At 32.1% G+C, this 20,544-nt stretch overlaps 1 protein-coding gene across 1 annotated transcript; it reads right to left on the reverse strand.

The window, feature by feature from the left end:
• Positions 1-5,710: 5,710 nt before the first annotated feature.
• LOC143226530 (zinc finger protein-like 1 homolog) lies at positions 5,711-19,136 on the reverse strand. The gene is made up of 6 exons (XM_076457591.1): positions 18,491-19,136; positions 17,088-17,199; positions 15,830-16,023; positions 11,593-11,815; positions 10,583-10,715; positions 5,711-8,533 (listed from the first exon to the last, which is right to left on the reverse strand). The coding sequence occupies exons 1-6, from the start codon at positions 18,590-18,592 to the stop codon at positions 8,269-8,271; spliced, it is 1,029 nt and encodes a 342-aa protein (XP_076313706.1). The 5' UTR covers positions 18,593-19,136; the 3' UTR covers positions 5,711-8,268.
• Between the last annotated feature and the right edge of the window lie 1,408 nt (positions 19,137-20,544).

Genomic DNA, 20,544 nt, shown 5'->3' on the forward strand with positions numbered 1-20,544 from the left:
CAAAAAACGTTTGCTATTCCACTCACGAAATTACACTGTAAATTGTGTTTTTATTTTGATAAGTTATACAAAAGCCATCATTAATACGTTCTTGTTTGTTTATTATGGATACTTAGACAAAACTACACAAAAGCTACCCTTTATTACTGTTAATAACTTCAAACTGATGGTCTATAGCACAAGTAAATAGTCAAAAGAACCTAGAGTCCATTCTTTGGTTCCTTTCTTAAACACTTCACTTACTTGTTTGTTCTGAATTTCGCGCAAAGCTACACGAAGGCTATCTGCGCTATCCGTCCTTAATTCTGTAGTGTAAGATAACAGGGAAGGCAGCTAGTCATCACCATCCACCGCCAACTCTTTTACCAACGAATAGTGGGATTCACAGTCACATTATAACACCACCATGGCTGAAAGGGTGAGCACGTTTGATGGGACGGGGATTCAAAACCATGACCCTCAGATTACGAGTCGAGTGCCTTAACAGGCCGTGTATTTGTTTGTTTGTTGAAATTTGTGCAAAGCTACTCGAGGGAAACCTGTGATATCCATCCCTAATTTTGGAGTGACAGTCTAGAAAGAAGTCAGTTAGTCAATATTGCCTACCGCCAATTTTTGGACTACTCTTTATCAATGAATAGCGAGATTAATCGAAACGTTACGACGCTCTCACTGCTGCAAAGACTAACAGAAGTTCCAGTTTTTTTTATCTTTATATGATGTAAGAAGTATGTTCAACATAAAATGACCTCCAGATGTGTTGAAGTTTGGTCCTCTTTGGATTATCAAACTTTCGAGGATTCTTCTTTTGACATAATTAGTAGTTATATGTATCATACTGATTGATTTCCAGTTTATGATCAAATTCTCATTTACGTAAAAATAGCATCATTTGTTTGACAGTTTTTAACATCTGTATTTGTGTGTCGCGAGTTTGGTATCTAAATGTTTTACCTGTTTCGCCAAAATAAAAATTTTGGCCATTGTATATTTACCTAATATTATAATAGTTTTTTGCCAGAACTGATTAACTACCTAATACATTTTATTTTTGGAAGCTATAAAATTAAAAAAAATTCTGAACAAGAACTTGGTTTGTTAAGCTTCTTTTGAACTTCGCGCAAAGTTATACGAGGGCTATCTGCACTAGCCGTCCCTAATTTAGTACTGTCAGACTAGAGGAAAGGCAATTAGCCATCACCACCCACAGCCAACCCTTTTACCAACGAATGGCAGGATTGACCGTCACATAATAACGCCCCCACAGCTGAAATGGCGAGCATATTTGGTGTGACGGGGATTCGAATTCGCGACCACCTGGTCATGCCGGGGCTGAACAAGTACTTGCAAAGTGATTTCAGAACTAGAAGAGAACAAAAGAACGTGTTTGAATATACATGTTATCGTCATTATATAAATGCATGATTTTATTGTATCATGTCAAATATATTCAGTTAAATTCAAACCAGTGTATTGTGGTTTGTGAAACCCAGACATTTTTACCAGCAATATATTTGCAGCCAAGCTGCTTTGCGACAGCGCTAAATTTACGGATTTACAACGCTAAAATCCAGAATTTGATTCCACATAGTGGACACAACAGATTGTGCAATGTGATTTTGTTCAAAAAAAACAAAAAACAATGCAATTTTCTTTAACACGTGGAATGACAAAATACGATTATAAACAACCCACTAGACAATCATATTGCATATACTCTCATTCGAAAGAATTGAGTTCGCTGTACATTTTATATATTTTAATCACTGTTTTTAAGAAAATAATTGCTGAACTGTTTCACCGGACATGTACTAATAAATAAGAAAAACAACAAAAAACACGACTGTTATTAATGTAAAATTAAATTATCCAGAAAGTTTCACAAATAATACTACACACGAATTTACACGTGAAAAACTAATTTTTCTTAACCCTAGCTTCGGAAGTTAACCAGGCTCACATTTATTCTGGACCTGAGTATGTAATTGTCGGCGATCTTACTAAAAATATGTTAGAAACAGTGATGTCGATAAAACCCACTTGTAGAGAAATATATATGTAAAACGAACCGTTTTTGTAAACCGTTTTTACATGTTAGAATTGTTTGTTTTGAATTTCGCGCAAAGCAACACGAGGGTTATCTGCGCTAGCCGTCCCTCATTTAGCAGTGTACAACTAAATGTAAGGCAGCTAGTCATCACCGCCCACCACCAACTCTTGGGCTACTCTTTTACCAACGAACTGTGGGATTGACCGTAATTGTGTATCTAACAGCTTTCTATCGATCTATTAATATTTTGGGGAAAGAATGTCCAGATTAATCGTGAGATTGTATGTGTAAAAGATAATTGTGGTTTGGTTTGGCTTTCTGAGGATGTGAAAAATTTGCGATGTTTCTATCACGTGCTAAGTTTTGCTTGTTTGTTTGTTGATTTCGCACAAAGCTACTCGAGGGCTATCTGTGCTAGCCGTCCCTAATTTAGCAGTGTAAGACTAGAGGGAAGGCAGCTAGTCATCACCACCCACCGCCAACTCTTGGGCTACTCTTTACCAACGAATAGTGGGATTGACCGTCACATTATACACCCCCCACGGCTGGGAGGGCGAGCATGTTTAGCGCGACGCGGGCGCGAACCCGCGACCCTCGAATTACGAGTCGCTAAGTTTTGCTTCCTCAGTACCTATCCCGTACAGCAAGAATACCATGACGAAAGTTGGGCGTTTTTATATAACCTTTGAGGCAAGTAAGTGTTCACATTTTGAAATGGTCATTTACTTATTGTTGTATTCTGAGAAAATCGTGCTGTATTTTTAATTAAATTTGTCATAGAAAATTTTAATACAGATGTTACATGATACAAAGTTGAGTACGCAAATTTTTAGATTGTTACATTAAAAATAAACTCACCAAAACTGTTCTTTTGTAAATATTAGTGGAAAAATATATTTTTCTGGTTTTGTTACATTTAGATAAGCTAAGTTGAACATCCACTTACTTAAAAAAACAACAACAAAACATTACAACCCTGTCATCATTGTTTTTTGCGCAAAGCTACGTAGTGGGCTCTCTGCACCCCATCCACCATGGAGAATCGAACTCCGAATTTTAGCACATTAATGTCCATAAATTTATTGTTTACCCACTATTTATTGATATGAGATCAAAAAAGTATTTTAGGGTGCGATATTAAATCTTACGAAAACTTCTTTGTAAACATCAGTAAACGGATGTCAGTTCTCTCTGGTTTTGTACAATTTACATAGACATTTCAGGAAAGATTATTCAAATAGCATATTTTTATAAATAAAGCCAGTCATCGTGTCTAGGCTCGGCATGGCCAGGTGGGTTAAGGCGTGCGACTCGTAATCTGAGGGTCGCGGGTTCGCATCCCCGTCGCGCCAAACATGCTCGCCCTTTTAACCGTGGGGGCGTTATAAATGTGACGGTCAATCCCACTAATCGTTGGTAAAATAGCACAAGAATTGGCGGTGGGTGGTGATGACTGCCTTTCCTCTAGTCTTACACTGCTAAAAGCGCAGATAGCCCTCGAGTAGCTTTGCGCAAAATTCAAAAACAAACAAATCGTGGCGTCTATCCGAGTGTTTGTCTGATCTCTGTACAACCACTTCCTGCGCTGCGTTTAAAAAGCTATGCACACAGGTAAAACCCAACATTCACTTTTGAAAATGGGAATGAATAATATTAATACAAAATTCATTTGACAAGCAGGATATTCTACATTAAACTGTTAGGAATAAACCACATTACCATTCACATTCCAAAATGTGACATAACTTACTAAAAATGTAGGTTTACCGTATGTTACTATTCAGTGGTTCTTAACATGACTGAAATAAGCAACAATTACTTTTCACTATAGGCGGTATAAGTTGTTCAGAGCTTTAGCTCCAAGTGAAACTCAATTAACCTTAACTTTTCCCGTCACTGGGGACGGTTAGTTTTGCTTGTATCAGAATAGATGAAATTACTTTGTGTTTGGACTGAATCAGTTTATTTCTCGAACACTGTATAAATTTAAATAATAATAAAAAGAACATTTGATTTATATAATTATTGTTTCTTATTAAGGAAAGCCCAAATAAACGAATATATATACTATTTGATTTACAATAAAATGTGAATTGTGTAAACATTGCATTGATACACGTGTTTTACCTGATTAAAAAAAAAACACCTCATTAAAGACACAGTTCTGGTTTTACTTGATATGTGTCATTTTTTCCCTAATGTTTATCTTCTGTTCATGAATAACTATTTACCAACAAATAGTGGGATTGACTATCACATTATAATGCCTCCACGACTGAAAGGGCGAGCATGCATGGTGCAATGGGGAATTGAACTCGTAACCCTTGGATTACAAGTCGAGTGCTTTAACCACCTGGCCATGGTGAGCCTTCTCTCACTGTTGTAATTAAATATGATACGTTTTCTTATATGACAATTCGTCAATGGAGTAAAATTATATGATGAACAAACATAACTAAAATATATGTTAAACAACAGGGTCTGTGTTGTTTAATATGAATATTAAAGTTTTCATTTCATGATAATGAAATGCTAGAATTGTTTTACCCACGCTATTTACTAAATGTAAAACATTTTGGAAACACAAGATGGCAATATTATGGCTCATCTGCTGTGGCATAATCACGAGTGGAAATGGGCGGGCTACAAAGTACCCACTCAACACCAAGAATTACCTATTTAGTTGGGTTTTTTCCTAGTTCTCTACAACTTGCTTTCAAAGAAATTTATGCCTCCTGTCTGTCAATTGTGATTCCTGGCCCAATCAAAATTTTGCACTTGGCTAAGCCATTGCTTTTATTATTTGTAGCTATAAAGTGGAAAGGTTTGTGTGTCTGTTTTAGAACAAAGCCACAATAGGCTATCTCTTGTGTCCATCACAGGGAATCAAACTTTGGATTCTAGCATTCTAAGTCTACAAACATACTGCTGTTCCACTCACCAGGAGACAAGTATAGAAGGATTTTAAGGGCAATTAATGCAGTTAATATGGATTTGATCTTGATAGGCTACATACATTAAAAGAAAGTCATCAAGGAAACGAAAGCAGAGAAATAGGGGCATTCTAGGTGTTTAAAAGATTCCAGGCTCAGGTTAATATGTGTGAGAGTTTACAACATTTCAGTATGATATGATTCTTTTAAAGCATTAATTTGGAATTTGGAGCATGGAACCCAGTGTGAAAGTCTGTGCAAAAATAATTTCAAGAAACAACAACAAAACAAAGATCTGCAAACGAAAAAAAGATGCCTTCACTTTGAAACAAATGGCTTAGATGTGGATGTAGTTTATTCAGTCATTAAAATTTGAATTTTGTGCAAAGCTACACAAGGGCTATCTGTGCTATTATCCCTTATTAAGCAGTGTAAGACTAGACATACGACAGCTAGTCATCACCACCCACTGCCAACTGTTGGTCTAATCTTTTGTCCATGAAGTGGGATTGACCATAACCTTATAATGCTCCATGGCTTAAAGAATGAGATGTTTGGAATGATGGGGGTTCAAACCCACAACCCACATGTTGAGAGATAAACCTCCTAACCACCTGTAATGCAGGGCCTGAGCTTTTTTGGACATAACCAGGTCAATACTAGTAACACGATACAAATTCTGCTGGGCTTTTCTTTTTGAGTCTTCAATTTAATACACACATGAAAATGTCTTGCCAATCTTTTATTTTGTTTTAGTTTATTTTCAAAGATTACAAGTTTCAAAAGGCCAGCAAGTAGTTATGGAGATAATTATAAATGTCACATGTATCCATAAAATTCTACATGGTACTATGTAATATATATATATACACAAATGTTTCCTTTCATTATATTTATCAAAAAAAAAGTCATTACAACATCACAAAGCTGAAAATCATTAATAAACATTTTCCGATATTTGTGAATATCAGGCAAGTTTTCTATAAGTCTTAAAGGAAAATGTTTATGAATTTTTAAAGATCTGTTGGCACAAATCTGTCACTTTTCTCTGAGAAGATAGTTATTATGATCAAGGAAACTATACGTTAAATATAAACGAATAAAACTGATATACTGACAAATGTATACGTGTTAATAATTGTTAAATAGAATTGAAAAATCATCTAGTATTCAGCCTTTCTTTTGCTGCTTATGTAAACCTGCAAAATGTTGCACAAACTGTTTACATCACATAATGTCAGCTGCAGTTGAAGGGTTAAAAAATAATTTTAGTAATCAGTGTTTGAACAGTGAAAAATTTAACATCTTTTATGTAATTAAAACACAACAAACAAAATCAATAAAATCTAAACTGGTCTGTATCTGTGTTGTAAATAATTGTAAGAGAGTCTCTTTTTATTAACACTACTTGTTTGTTTGTATCAAACTGTACATTTACTGCAAGAGATAATATTTGATGCTTATATTTATACATTCAGGATACAAAGATTTTGAATTTCAACCCTATCATTTTATGACTCACAAATGTCAAATTGTATTATTCTACTCCAACACAACATGTATGAGATTTCTCACAAGAAATATAAGATTCACTATGATATAAATATTCCTTTAATTTTAAAACTTTCGTGAACAGATTTGAAAGCTGATACACAATTTAGTACTTGTTCTTATAAGAAAAACAAAGTAATCAGATATGATTGAGCTATATTTTTCTGCTATATATTTTTGTCTAACTGTCACCTTTTTTTTCTAAAACTGAAATAAGGTTATGTATATCAATCAAGTTTTTAACAGCATTTCTTGCATGTGTAATGCCACAGGAAAGGTTTATTTGAAAGTAATTATGACACTGATACATACTGATTTTGTCACACTCACAAATAATATAGATTAAAGAATTTAGTGGGAATAAGAAAACCAAAATGACTAAAAAATTTATCATCAAATATATTACACAACTTTTAATTTTCATAAGAATAGTTTTAGGTGTTATCACTACATAATTTTTAGTTGAGACAATAGTGACAGCAAGTTGTAACTATATGTAATAATTGTTACCTTCTTAATTCACTTTCTGGAAACAAAAGTTAATAGAAATTTCACCAAAGTTATAAGTCACTAAACATCTGCATTTGCTTGATGTAACCCTGTTTCCATATTAGATAATCAACTAAAATAATTAACCCCTACTGTATTATAAATACTAGTAAAAATTGTATGAAATGGTAAACATTAATTTACTAATCTCTAGGTTGCAAAACAAACAGATGTCATGATATATTTAAAAAATTATTTTCCTTTGTCCTTTGACTCTTTTTCCTTAACCTCAAAAAGATGAAATGCCAACCAGAAGTAAACCTTGAAGTCTCCTCACTATTCGTGTAACTCATTTAATTTTAAGTATTGAAATACAATTAATTAAACAATATTTTTTTTTTTCTGTAGAACCTAATCTAGTACACTGAGAAGAAATGGCATATAACTTAAAGACAGGCCACTGTTTGTCTGGTTGGAAGATCATGGCCATTGAAAAACTATTACTAACTGCTTATTGTTCACTTTAACGTAAAATTACCCCCCCCCAAAAAAAAAAAAATAAAACTTGATATTTTACAGCCTACTTAATGATACCTGTACTTCAAGATTAAGTTGATACAAAAACAAAAAAATGTGTATGTTTCTATATGTTGTTAATCAATCAATGTAACTTACTGATGAAACATAAAACCATCATATCTTATCTAAGTGACCTGGACAAAGCAACAAACTCTTGTAACCCTCATTAACGTATAACACACACAAGTAAAACAAAACCAGAAATCCAGCTGTTTTTACTTGTTCAGTTTTTGTTTTGTTTTTACATAGACTTACACACGGATGTACTGAAACTGAATTCTCTGTCTGAGCAAGTTTTTCTTCTTTTTTTAATTTCATTTTTCTTGGCTCAAATGTGTCTGGTAAATCATCAGGTCTCTTCTTTTTAAAGAAATATCATTCTGTTTATAGGTACATTAGGAAGAGAATGAAAACATTGAAATACCTAATCGGTGATAATTTAGTTCAACAGAATACTTATCTTTCAAAATATTATCAAGACAAAGAATAGTTGGAAATTTAACCAACCTTATGTAGGTAGGGGAACCAGTGCAAAAATTCACTCATCCATGTTCAGTGTGCAAGTTACCTTTGAAGTGCTCCATTTTGTTTACTTAATTCCCCTTGGTTCACTTCTTTTATTCAAAATAACTGTAACCATAGTAACCTTGCAGCATTAGTTTTTCCTTATTCAACAACATTGGGAGCTGCATTAGGTTTGTTTCTGAAATCACCATTAACTACAGGAATGCTATCTCCATCTTGTACTCGAATATTTGGGTTAAAGTGAGGGTCTAGCATAGGATCATATTCAGCACTGGCACGTCCCCAGCGGAGTGACAAAAGCACTAATGTACACAACCCTATAGACACTAAGACTGCAATTATTATCCAACGTTTGTACAGGTGAGGTTGACCTCTCCGTTTTTTGTTGCCGGTGGAAGTACGGGATCTGATGAAAAGTGTTAAAAACAGTTATTCCATATAATCTTTTAATTCCTCAAAAAATATAATTCACTGAAACTCACATTTGGTTACACCAGTTAAAATGGCAGATTAAATTGTGTGTAACACCTATATTAAAATAATATTTTTTTGTTAAGTATATAAAATGACATCATCTATTATATGGCTATATATAATTCATGTCCATAGTTTTTTTTTCTTGTAAATCTAACAAGCATGGTTTTAATTGGAATTTATATATATTTTGATGCCTTAGCATTCATAAATAAAGATTTTAAAATGTTACTTGAAATAAGACTACAGTTTAAGGTGTTTTTTTGCCTGAGATTTCTATAAGTTTTGTCCAATTCCTCATTAATCCCTATTATGAACCACTACTGTTGATAACAATAGTTATAAGACACTGTATGTTTTGTGGATGTTATTATTCTATGTTCTGTACTGAATATCTGAAACAGATAAAAAATCAGTGCAGAACTAATAACAGTTCTTACAAAACTTTCTCAGTAAGAAATGCATGCAAGTTGTATACAAGTTATGCGATCCAATACCTTGTTTTATCAATAACTTGAGCTATTTGTTCAGTGAGTGTTCATAGCTTGTGTATGTTTAGCAGTTAAACACAGATCAAAAGGTGATACAAAGAGATTTAAGCTGTCACAAGACTGTGACCATTTACAATAAATTTAATTTTTGTTATAATCTGCAGTCATTCCAGAAAATAAAAATAGGTTGTTTACATTTATTTTGTGATGAATACAAGGTCAGTAATATGGAATGAGCCCAAATAATGTTATAGTAGAGAAAATAGTGAATGAAATGTAAATTATTCCTGAAAAATATTATATTCATTAAATAGGTTCCAGAGGTTATAAAATTAAATCTGAAAACAGTGGGATGAAATAACTATGTTAAACCTTAACATGAAAATTACCTTGCATTCAGACTGATTCAGTACGTTCACAGACAAATCTCAATTAAAAAATCTGATTTTTGTGTATGAAACTTATTGTTTAACTAAAAGCTTGTCAAATTTTGTAAAGATAGGCTTACTGAATTAGAAGCTACATTATGTCTAGTTTAATGATTGTATGTTGATTAAAATATCAGTCAGAAGTGACTAGACAGCGACTTAGCATAAGTTAAACTAATATTGACTCACTTATTTCAGAAACAAGAATGCATATTTTTGTTGCAAATGAATGTCAAGATATTTTGAATTAAGTAAAATTTAATAAGAGGTACTTACACAGCTGATTGATGAGATTTATATACACAAAAGAACACTTTGTGAACAAAACAAAGTCAAGAAATTAAGTTCAGGTTTTTAAACTTCATATACCATTTAATATTATGAGCCCTTTTCCTCATTATATTTAGTTTGTGTTAAGATGTTTGAAAATTTGTTGTTGTAAATTAGTGTCTTTTTTTTTGTCGAGTTTTGAAACAGTTTAAATCAATATTTAAACAAAGAACACATGACATAACTATGTTCTGTATAACTATGCTGTATACAACAGACTTTGTATACATATAGTCACTGCTATAAAACAAATCTATAATAAATTTATTATTTGAGAAGACATGCCACTGTTAAGGTTTCTTTCATGTATTTCAAATAACATTACATAAATAAAGTGTATTACTCTCAGTACAGCATTACCAATAGACATGCATCACATTTAGTAGAAGAACAAGAAATAATATTCTATGTGTATCTGCCAAGTTTAATTTGTGACTGAGTTATAGAGTGAAAATAGTGTGAAAAACTGGTCCTATATTAACAAATAGGAACTTTTTGGATTTTTATAACCTTGACCCCCCAAAAAACTATTCACTTCTAAATTAGGTCACAGTCCAAATGCATCTTATGCTCAAATTCATTTAGCTCTTTGAAAAATCTCAGAAAAATCTTACTGCAAACACACACAAGGGGGAAAACATGACCTTTGTCCACTTTCAGTGGTGGATGTAGCCAACTAAAGTAACACACATTTAACACTTCCTCACTGTAAATATTTTAACAGGTACCTACTTAAACCATCTAGCAAACCATTCTAGTGCAGAGCGGCGTTTATACTTGTCTTCATCATGGTCAACAGGCGAGGCACAAAAGCTATCATCCAAAGTAGCATCATAAACCTTCCTAGTTGATGACAGATACTGACCTGGATGGTTTGGAATATATGTGATTAGAATTTCTACTACAAGCAAAATACTAATTTCTAAATAAATTATAATATACACTAAAGTTTCATTCACTTTCCCTCACCAAGTGACTAAAACAGTTTCATGCCTTTGAAAGAGAAGAATGAAACGAACATTTGGATTCCAGAATCTACATCATTATCTGCATTTGGCTTAAAGATAGCAATTTTTCTTTCATATGTCAAGAGACATGTTAATGTAAATAAAAACTGTAGTACAAAAACTATATATAGACATGAGGTGGATCATCAAGCATATTGGTACACAAATTTTCTGTCTTTTTATTCCTGCCAACATTAATTATGAAAGTTCTTCAACTTTTCCATTCTGTTGCTGGTGAGAGAAAGTGTGTAAAATGTTACACATTACAATGAACTATTGTTTGTTGACAATATAAACTTGATGTGTAAACCTACTCAAAAAAAGAAATTTTCAGTTACATTATTAACGATATAAAAATACAAACTTAATTCTTTAAGTCCTATACCACAAAAATGTTCAGCCACCTTGCAAGTGAAGCAAATATTGTTGGAAAAATACTGACAATTGTAGTACTAATGACAATGGGTTACTATTTCTTTGTGTGGTCTTATGATACTAAAACTATCATTTTAGCTACTAAGTGAAAAGTAATACAAACCTGTGTAAAGCACTACAAAAATAAATCTTTCAAACATACAGGCAATGATAAAATAATACAGTACTCGAGTACTAAACACCATTAATAAAATGAGAAATTAAAAAGTATGGTACAACATGACATAAACATGGTACAAAACCACATACTTTCATGATATACATGAATTATACATTAAAACAGTAAATTCTGATACAAACCTGCTGTAAAAGGGCCTGTGACACTGAAATGGTCAGCTCTGTTGTTGGCAACAGCATCCACTGTAACCAGATTATATGATGTGGTTGTTTTTGGACTTGAAGACATTTCTGGTTGACAACCTGGTGGGGCCAAAACATTACACTGGTTTGTTCCAGTTGCTGGAGATGAGTCATTTGGAAGTTGTCTTGTTTGATTTTTTTCTATCATAATGTTCCCATCAATCTGATAAAAAAAAAGAAATAAAAGACTCCTAGGAAAACTTTGTAAAAGTAATATAAAATAAATATGTTCAAAGTTTAATTTCTGACTAAAACTTGACTTTATATTGCTATTAAAAAATCATTTTCTTAAAGGTACAACTTAAAGACAGATTTGAACACTTGGAATCTTTTTTCAATTTTGCTTAGTTTAGAACATGTTAGTTATATGGTATTAAACCAGAGACCCAAACTTAGGGTTAGAGGGTCTGAGCACTGGGGCCTGGCATGGCCAGGTGGTTAAGGCACTTGACTAGTAATCTGAGGGTCATGGATTCAAAATTCTCTTAACACTAAAAATGGTCGCCTTTTCAGCCGTAGGGGATTATAATGTGATTGTCAAACCCACTATTCTACTGGGGATAAAAGAGTAGTTCACTAGTTGGTGGTGGGTGGTGATGACTAGTTGCCTTCCCTCTAGTCTTATACTGCAAAATTAGGGACTGCTAGTGCAGATAGCCCTCGTGTAGCTTTTCGTAAAATTCAAAACAAACCAAATCACTATAGCGGTGAGAAAGAAATCTCTCTTACCTTGCTTAAAAATTTGGCTTTGATTGATAGAAGTGTTTATAAAAACAACAAATTTTAATTATGGCAAGCAAAAACCACAGAAAAAGCTACAGGTGTTAACACATTTTGTATTTACACTAGCATTTATTCAATGGCCAATATCAGACTTATGACAATTCAAGATGGTGGGGACCCTGAGAAAAGCACTTTCACTGGTCAGGTGCCACATAATCTACTGGATCAGTGCCCAATTAAACATGAGTGGTTTTATAATAATGTGATGGGGGGAAGGAAATAGTGGTCTGCAAGGAAGACTACCATGATAAAAAGTCCATTTTCGTTAATATTCAACTGAAGGAGGACGGTGGATCTGGGAATGGTCAATCATAGGGTGAGTCTTCATCTTCACTGATTGAATGGTGTTAGAAGAATGAGAGTGGGGAATGGGGCTTGTTGGTATGGGTGTTTGGCAATGGGGAAGATTGGATGAAAGTATGGATTTTTGAAGCATCATGTGGATTAAACAGTGTGGGTTCAAAGGACAGGAAAGTAAAGAATTGTTTGAGAGAGCTTGGTGTGTGTGTGTATCGTCACTGGTTAATTTTGTAAGTAATAGTAACTTTCTTCCTCTTATATGGTTTTATTTGTGTAGACTTATTGGTAGCAGTATAAATGTATTTAATGTTTAAACTCCTAAATTTTCATTTCACTCTATCACATGACACTTCTTTGCTCCAAATTGCCCACTTTACATCTCTTTCCACTCCTATACAACCTTGAGTATAATATAAATTACACACTTACAGTGTAGATATAAGGCAAGCTTATAGCCTACAGTCTTCTTATAAATTACACACTTACAGTGTAGATATAAGGTAAGCTTATAGCCGACAGTCTTCTTATAAATTACACACTTACAGTGTAGATATAAGGTAAGCTTATAGCCTAAAGTCTTCTTGTTTAGTTGAGATATAAATAAAAAAACCAAACCCACATATTACACTCTCCTATCACATCTTATCTGTCACAAAATGTTAATACTTCTCTCAGATATCTAATATTGAGATTTATAACTGATAGAAAAATATATTAATTTATTGAATTTACTCCAAGGCTAACTCATTTTGATGACAGCTTTTGAATTATTGTTTTATTATTTGCTGTTGCTGATGTCACTTCAACCAGCAAATGAGATTATTCAACCCAGTTAGTTTAGTTGGAAAGCCAGTTAGATTACAGAAATAGTTATAGGATAGTATGTTTTCTGCAAGTTAATATTGTGTTCTAAGATGTATATCTGAAATAAACAAGAATTAGTACTACCAACAATCCTATCAAAAAGTAGGGTTAACTTTTGTCGTGCAAGGTAAATAAAAGTACAAGAATCATATGTAACTATTACATTTTTTTTTTTTGTTAGGAGGTTTTTATTTCCTGTGATAAAAATAACTAAAATATTAAGATTAGAAACTTAATATGTAAAAAAGGTTAAATGAAAAAAAATTATACTTGTGATAACACATGCATCATGATTATAATCTAACCACACATCCTTAGAACTTGATCCTTTGTCTACATAAAGATGCCCCACTGTAATAAATTGCTTTCTCCGTACTCTGGTGTAGCTGAAAGTAACAAATCTAAATGCATGAGATATTAAAAATATGATCTTCGGTTGCAAGAATAAACAATGTGTAATTGTTGTTACAAAATAGTCATTAAAAAACAAAGCAATTAGATTTATTTTGTACTTTTTTTGTCAGGTAGTGGTTACAAAGTTGGTCACCAACCAAGTCCACATGCAGTTGGTGTAAGGGTAGAGAAAACAAAAGACAGGAGGTTTTACAAAAGCTGTAAGATTAAAAACGTTTTATTCTTAACAGAAAATACACTCTGCATTCAGACTAACTCTGTAAATTTACAGATAAATCTTTAATGAAAATACTTCACTACAATTTTATTTTTGTATACACTATACTTTTAATATTTACTAAAAGGTTACAAACTGAAGGTGTATCTACTAAATTACAAATTTTAGTACACATTAATTACAAGTTCAGTCTAATAGAATGTCCCCATGAAGATAGGGTTAGAGCTTCAACTCAAGTTAATGTTGTTTCTTTAAAATAAGTGCATACATTCTCAAATGTGTTAGACACTTAAAGACAGTATTTGCTCCTCTACTAGTGCTTTCTCTAACCATACCAGTTGTTTTTGAATATATAATTTTCTCTACAAGTAAGTTTTCTCATCATCACAGAATATTCAAAACAAAGAATCTACCAGTACTAATATCCATACTAGCTGTTAAAATAAGTACTTCAAGTATTTAAATCAGCAGTACACATACATTAGCAGTTTAATTTAAAAAAAAGTTTATAGAGAACAACAAACTCTTTCCAATTCAAGGGTGTGTGGGTGTCACTGATATCCCTAGACAATTTTCCTTTTCAGAGTGGTAATATTTAAATAAATTGGATGAAACTTAAACTAAATGGTATCCAGTTTCCACTTATAAAAAAATGTAAAGAATTCTGATTTATACTTTTTACTATTTTCTATGTTGTAAAATTTCTAAACATGTGTAGCAAAAATACTTACTTTCATTCCATGATTTAAATATTTTTGTTTTTAATCAGAACATTATATATATATACACCCAATCATTTTAAACTTGATTAATATTCATTACATATCTCTTTTAATACAATATTTTTTTCCAATTATAGTAGTTATCACTTTTGGCTACAAAATATAAAAAAATGCATAAGCTAACAAAGATTTATCTTATCAGTGATCAAGGATGACCATTGAAAATGATGATTGGTCTGATTAAGTAACAGCATTTATACTTTATTTTCAATAAATAAATTATTTTACTTATTTATGTTGTTTGAATACAATAAGCTTCACAATAATATTGTTATAGCCTTTATTTTTATGATGTAAATTAAATGATACATAGAAGGGGCATGACATTCAGATCAAGTTGATAAGAGTAGGCCTAGAATATTCTAAACTGATGTCTCAAAACCCTAGAGGCTAAAAGTTTATTATAAAATATAATAATCATTTTTTGAGCTACTACAATCTATAATAGAAAAGTCTTGCCCACAAGTATAATTTATCAGTGCTGATGTTATGGTTTCTATCATCGGTCAGGGTCTTTTGGATTATTTAGTAAAAATAATGCAAAGCCCAGTCCACTTAAGAATAATAAAACTCATCTATTTCTTTGATCAAATGTAAACATTCTGGAACATTAAGACCTAACTCACTAATAAAACTAAAGTCACTTACAAAGTTTCTATTTTGTTCAAATACAAACTAAAGATTTAAAGCATTGAATGGATTTACTTGCTCACTGACTGGCAGGTTTTACTTTGAAAATGTATTAAATAAACAAGTTAGCTACAATACAAGTATTAAAATATAACAGACACTACCAAAAACAAATACGATTACTCACTAAGGGCATTCCTAATCCCTCTCGTGCCCAAGTCACAGTGACAAGTAATTTTCTGAGGGAATCAGCAACAGGTGACACAAGATTAGATGCTGGAAAAATTCCAGAGCCACAAGTAGGACAAGTGTAGCCAGCAGGAGCTGTGTTTGGAGCTAACTGGTTAGCAAATTTATCCAAACACTGCCAGTGAAAAACATCTACAAAATTTAATACATAAAATGCAACATAAATATTTAGCTTACGTGAACTGACCACGGCATACATTGCACTAACAATACTATTGTGTTGTTTTATTACAATGATCATTCAACTTTTAAAATTTAACAGCCCTTCAACAGCTAACTACAACCTTAAATAAAAAAAGTTATTAAACAACAAAACAATATTTCTTTGTAGATGTTCAATTAAACAAAATTATACCAATGACATGCACAGATTCTGTATGGGTATTTCTGAGCATTACAATTTATTCTACAAAGTGGCATGAATTCTTTGCCATATTTGGCAGAGAGCATATCATGTGGTATGAAACAATTTTCAATGTTGCCTTAAAGCTGGGCAACAAATTATACCCAGTTGTTAAAGCCATTGCTGTGTATACATGATACTGTAACAGAACTTTGTAAACACTTTTTTTTGAAGCACAGTGAAAACATGTTGATTCATTTACAAATAATTATAAACAAATTACTCACAGATGAAAAACTGCAGTTTAGACAGCAGAACTTTGCAGAAGACTTTTTTTTTACAGCTTAATGAAAATATATTAATTCATTTAAGCCTAATTTACAAACAATATCAATAAAAATCTCCTAACATTCTAGATGAATTTAAATTTGACATATATGTACTTTGTATGTTGATCGGTATGATCACATAATGATGGATTACTTTTTTTTTTTTAAATGAAATAATTTCTAAATCTTTTTTTTTTTAAATGGGATAATCCTAAAGGAAATATTAAATTTTGCAGGCCCGGAAATATAGGTTAAAATATACTATGTGACAATGTTAATCAGATTTTGGTGAAACTTAAGACAGAAATGGGGAAGTAGAATAATACAACTATTGACTGGTGATTTCAGTAAACAGGTCATTTGTTTCTGTAATAACCAGTCAATAATTGTTTAGTAGAAAGTTAATAAATATCTCAAAAGCTACCATGTTTCATTCAAATGCTTTGTAAAGAATTGAGGATTAAAACCCAGATGTTTAACTTTCTCAAACTAATGAAAACTCTTTGTTAATAAACAAAACTTACGATAGCATAAAAGACGCACACATGCATCTTTTGCCAGTGGTACCTTACATAGCTGGCACATAGGATCATAATCACTGTCTTCAAGCCACTGAAGGTAAGACTGTACAATACACTGAAAAATAACAAATACTGTAAAACATCTATCACAGTACATGATGTCTTATTGAATGTCTCACATCACTGTACAAGTACCAAAATGTGACTTTTTAACTCTGAATGGAACTACACATCATTAAAATTAACATATATAGAAACTGAGAAATGTGCTCAAGGGGTAAGTATATTTTTTAATTCATTTAGATTCACATTGTAATTTACACATTTACAAATGCAATGTTTATTTTTTCTAAAAAACAACAAATACAGAATTGTTTTAAGATTCATTGCATCATGATAGAAAATTAAGAAAAGCAGAACCACAAAAAAATGTTTACTGATGAATATTATGTTAATATTCAAACACCAAACTTCTTGCTGTTTTTCATATTAGTACTTTTATAAATATAATACTTATCATACCAACATTGTTAACAGTAAGGTTACTGAACTGTGAAACTAGGCACTCTAATCTTCATAAGTTGGAATGTTATATTTAATTAAATACACTCATTACCAGGTTGATGTTTAGTCTTGCTATATATCTGGTAACTTGTTCCAGTCAGAAGTTAATATTAATCATCTATTTACTCTTTTTTTTAACCTATTTCTTTTTAATTATTATTATCCCATAATATTGCATAGATATATCTGACACTTTAAACATAAAATATAAACAAAATATGTACACATTTTATGAAGAAAACATCTAAAACTAACATATACAGTTGGTCATTGTTCAAAACATATATACTTGAGCCTCAAATTACCAGCTTGTTTTTTATTTTTGGGTAAGAGTTCATATATACTGCACTATGCACAATAATTTGTTACATTTAGGGTAAAGACAAAAAAAAACATATTGGGGAAACAACTAACTTTTCTGTGTAAAATGATATACAAAAGCCCTTAACAGTGAATCGCAAGAATAACTGCAAGGCAAGTGGAATTTCTTTTAAAAATCCATTGAACAACTCACAAGTCATATCATGCCCTGTATGTTTAACCATTTAAGACATTGATCTACAAATACTTTGGTGCAAAAGCAATTAATAAAAATTGTTTAAAAAATAATGAGGTCTATATAGACACCAAAAGTAACTCTAGGTTGAATAATTTTATATCTATCCCTAAAATATCTTACAAAAACTTTAACTTTGCTATTACTTAAGTTATAAGACTAGATCAGACTGCAGTAACAGTCATTAAAACAATTTCTTAAACTTCTGATAATCTGGCCTACAGGAGACTAAAAGCAAAAAATATTAATGGTCAGTATAAGCTTATTATCTTTCTAATAAACATACCTTTGGGTGATTAGTTACCATACAATGTTCACAAACGTTCACACGATGCTCAAAACAAAACTGGTTTGTAACCTTTCTTTTGGGACACTTGCACAAGCCCATCTTGTTTTAAATTTGTATTTCGACTCACTCTGAGTAGGCAAAAACTAACGTTTGTAGTAATACTAACACTAAATATATAAAGTATTATAGAGTACAACTTATAATGAATTATAAGTTAAAAGGTATGAAACTTTCTAAACCAATGGTATTTATTAATATAATTTAGAGCTTAATATTTAATCCTATAACAGTACCACAAGCAGTAGTACTTAGTACTACCAACTAATAGCAGAAACGAACTTGGAATGTACTTTTTAATTGTAACAGTAACAGCTAGCAATTCAACTTATACTTTTTAAGATACAGATTATCTATCGTTATCATTCACGAATATTTGCCCTAACAAAAATACTGCGTATTAAATATTATTCAGTCTACACATCAGTACTATTCCGTAAATATTTTTAAAATCATATCGATATATCGTTTAGTTTAAGCCTACTCATAAATCTCAAGCTCTACTCATCTTTTCCGTTATTTCTGCCACGTAATTTCACATGGATATCACAAAGTAGACATATAACCACACGCCTGACGCGCATTCTAAACCTTTCGTTAGATGTCGCTTTTCGACTAACATTTGAAATTATTGAAGACTTACTGTATATAACATCATGATTTAGAAATTTACACCAGCAACTAAAATTGCATCGTATATAACACCGGCTACATACATTTAGTTAGTCTTTGTCCGAAATCCACAGTACTATTTTGTTATCAATGAATAAAATAATTGACAAAAGTGCGTGATTATTAACGGCTTCTGATCAAAATTAAAGTGTATAAATCACAAGTAAAACTAGCTTATAAAGTAATTAAGCTATTGAAACAAGCTAAGTAGAAATACTTATTGTCATAAGTCAACGCACAAGAAAATTGAGACTTATAATGGTTAGAATGAATTGGTTCTTCAGTTTCACGAAGTTCGGCCAACTGAGATTTAAGTTAGTCTTTAATTCATATACTAAACTAACATACACTAAGCTGTACTTTTGATTATTTGTGTAAAGAATGGGACGTCTTCATGGACAGTAACATTATTAAAGTTGCTGATGATATTAAAGACTAAGAGACTAAGATAGTGATAATAATGCCTTATTATAAAAATATTTCGCTCATTCATAATGTCTTTGATAGCCTAAGCGAGCCCCGGCATGGCCAGGTGGGTTAAAGAGTTCGACTCGTAATCCAAGAGTCGCGGGTTCGAATCCCCGTCGCACCAAATATATTCGTCCTTTCAGCCGTGTGAGCCTATAATATTCGGTCAATTCCACTATTCGTTGATAAAAGAGTAGCCCAAGAGTTGACGGTGGGTGCCTTCCTTCTAATTGAGGGACGGCTAACGCAGATAGCCCTTGAGTAGCTTTGCGCGGAATTAAAAAAAATAACTTAAGTGATTGAACAAAAATACTGAAATTTACTTTTAATATTACCAAATGAAAATTTATGTATTTTGGTTCATCCGTTTGTTTGTAGTTATGCGTTAAGCTACACAAATGTCTATTTGTGCTGTACCCATTTTAGGTATCGGGTGTGTTTGTGTTTTTCTTATAGCAAAGCCACATCGGGCTATCTGCTCAGCCCACCGAGGGGAATCGAACCGATGATTTTAGCGCTGTAAATCCAGAGACATACCGCTGTACTAGCGGGGGGCTTAGGTACCGGGATAACACTTTTTAGCATTATAAGACCACTATTGGCATACACTTGGATATAGAAATTTCAAAAATATTTAATTATCATTTGAGATTAACGTTAGTACTGTGGAAAAAAAGAGAATAAAAAGGTAAATGTCAAACTTATAAATTTTTTGGTAGAACCATATTTGAAGGACGATGTGCCACATTATTACAAGAATGGTATCAAAGTGCTAGAAACGTGCTCAGGTGTCCCACTAGAATACCTAGCAAAAGCCATTTATGTTACGACGAAAAGCTCAACTTTTTGTACTT

Source organism: Tachypleus tridentatus, chromosome 9 (genome assembly GCF_004210375.1).
Source record: "Tachypleus tridentatus isolate NWPU-2018 chromosome 9, ASM421037v1, whole genome shotgun sequence".
NCBI classification, from domain to species: Eukaryota; Metazoa; Arthropoda; class Merostomata; order Xiphosura; family Limulidae; genus Tachypleus; species Tachypleus tridentatus.

Bases quoted from the DNA above. Each gene is read 5' to 3' on its own strand.
- LOC143226530 (XM_076457591.1), bottom strand. From the start codon at position 18,592: ATGGGCTTGTGCAAGTGTCCCAAAAGAAAGGTTACAAACCAGTTTTGT. The intron at 11,816-15,829 runs GTGAGTAATCGT...TTTTTTTATCAG, and splicing joins AGGGATTAGGAATGCCCTTA to ATTGATGGGAACATTATGAT. The intron at 8,534-10,582 runs GTAGGTACCTGT...ACTTTTCATCAG, and splicing joins TGGTTTGCTAGATGGTTTAA to ATCCCGTACTTCCACCGGCA.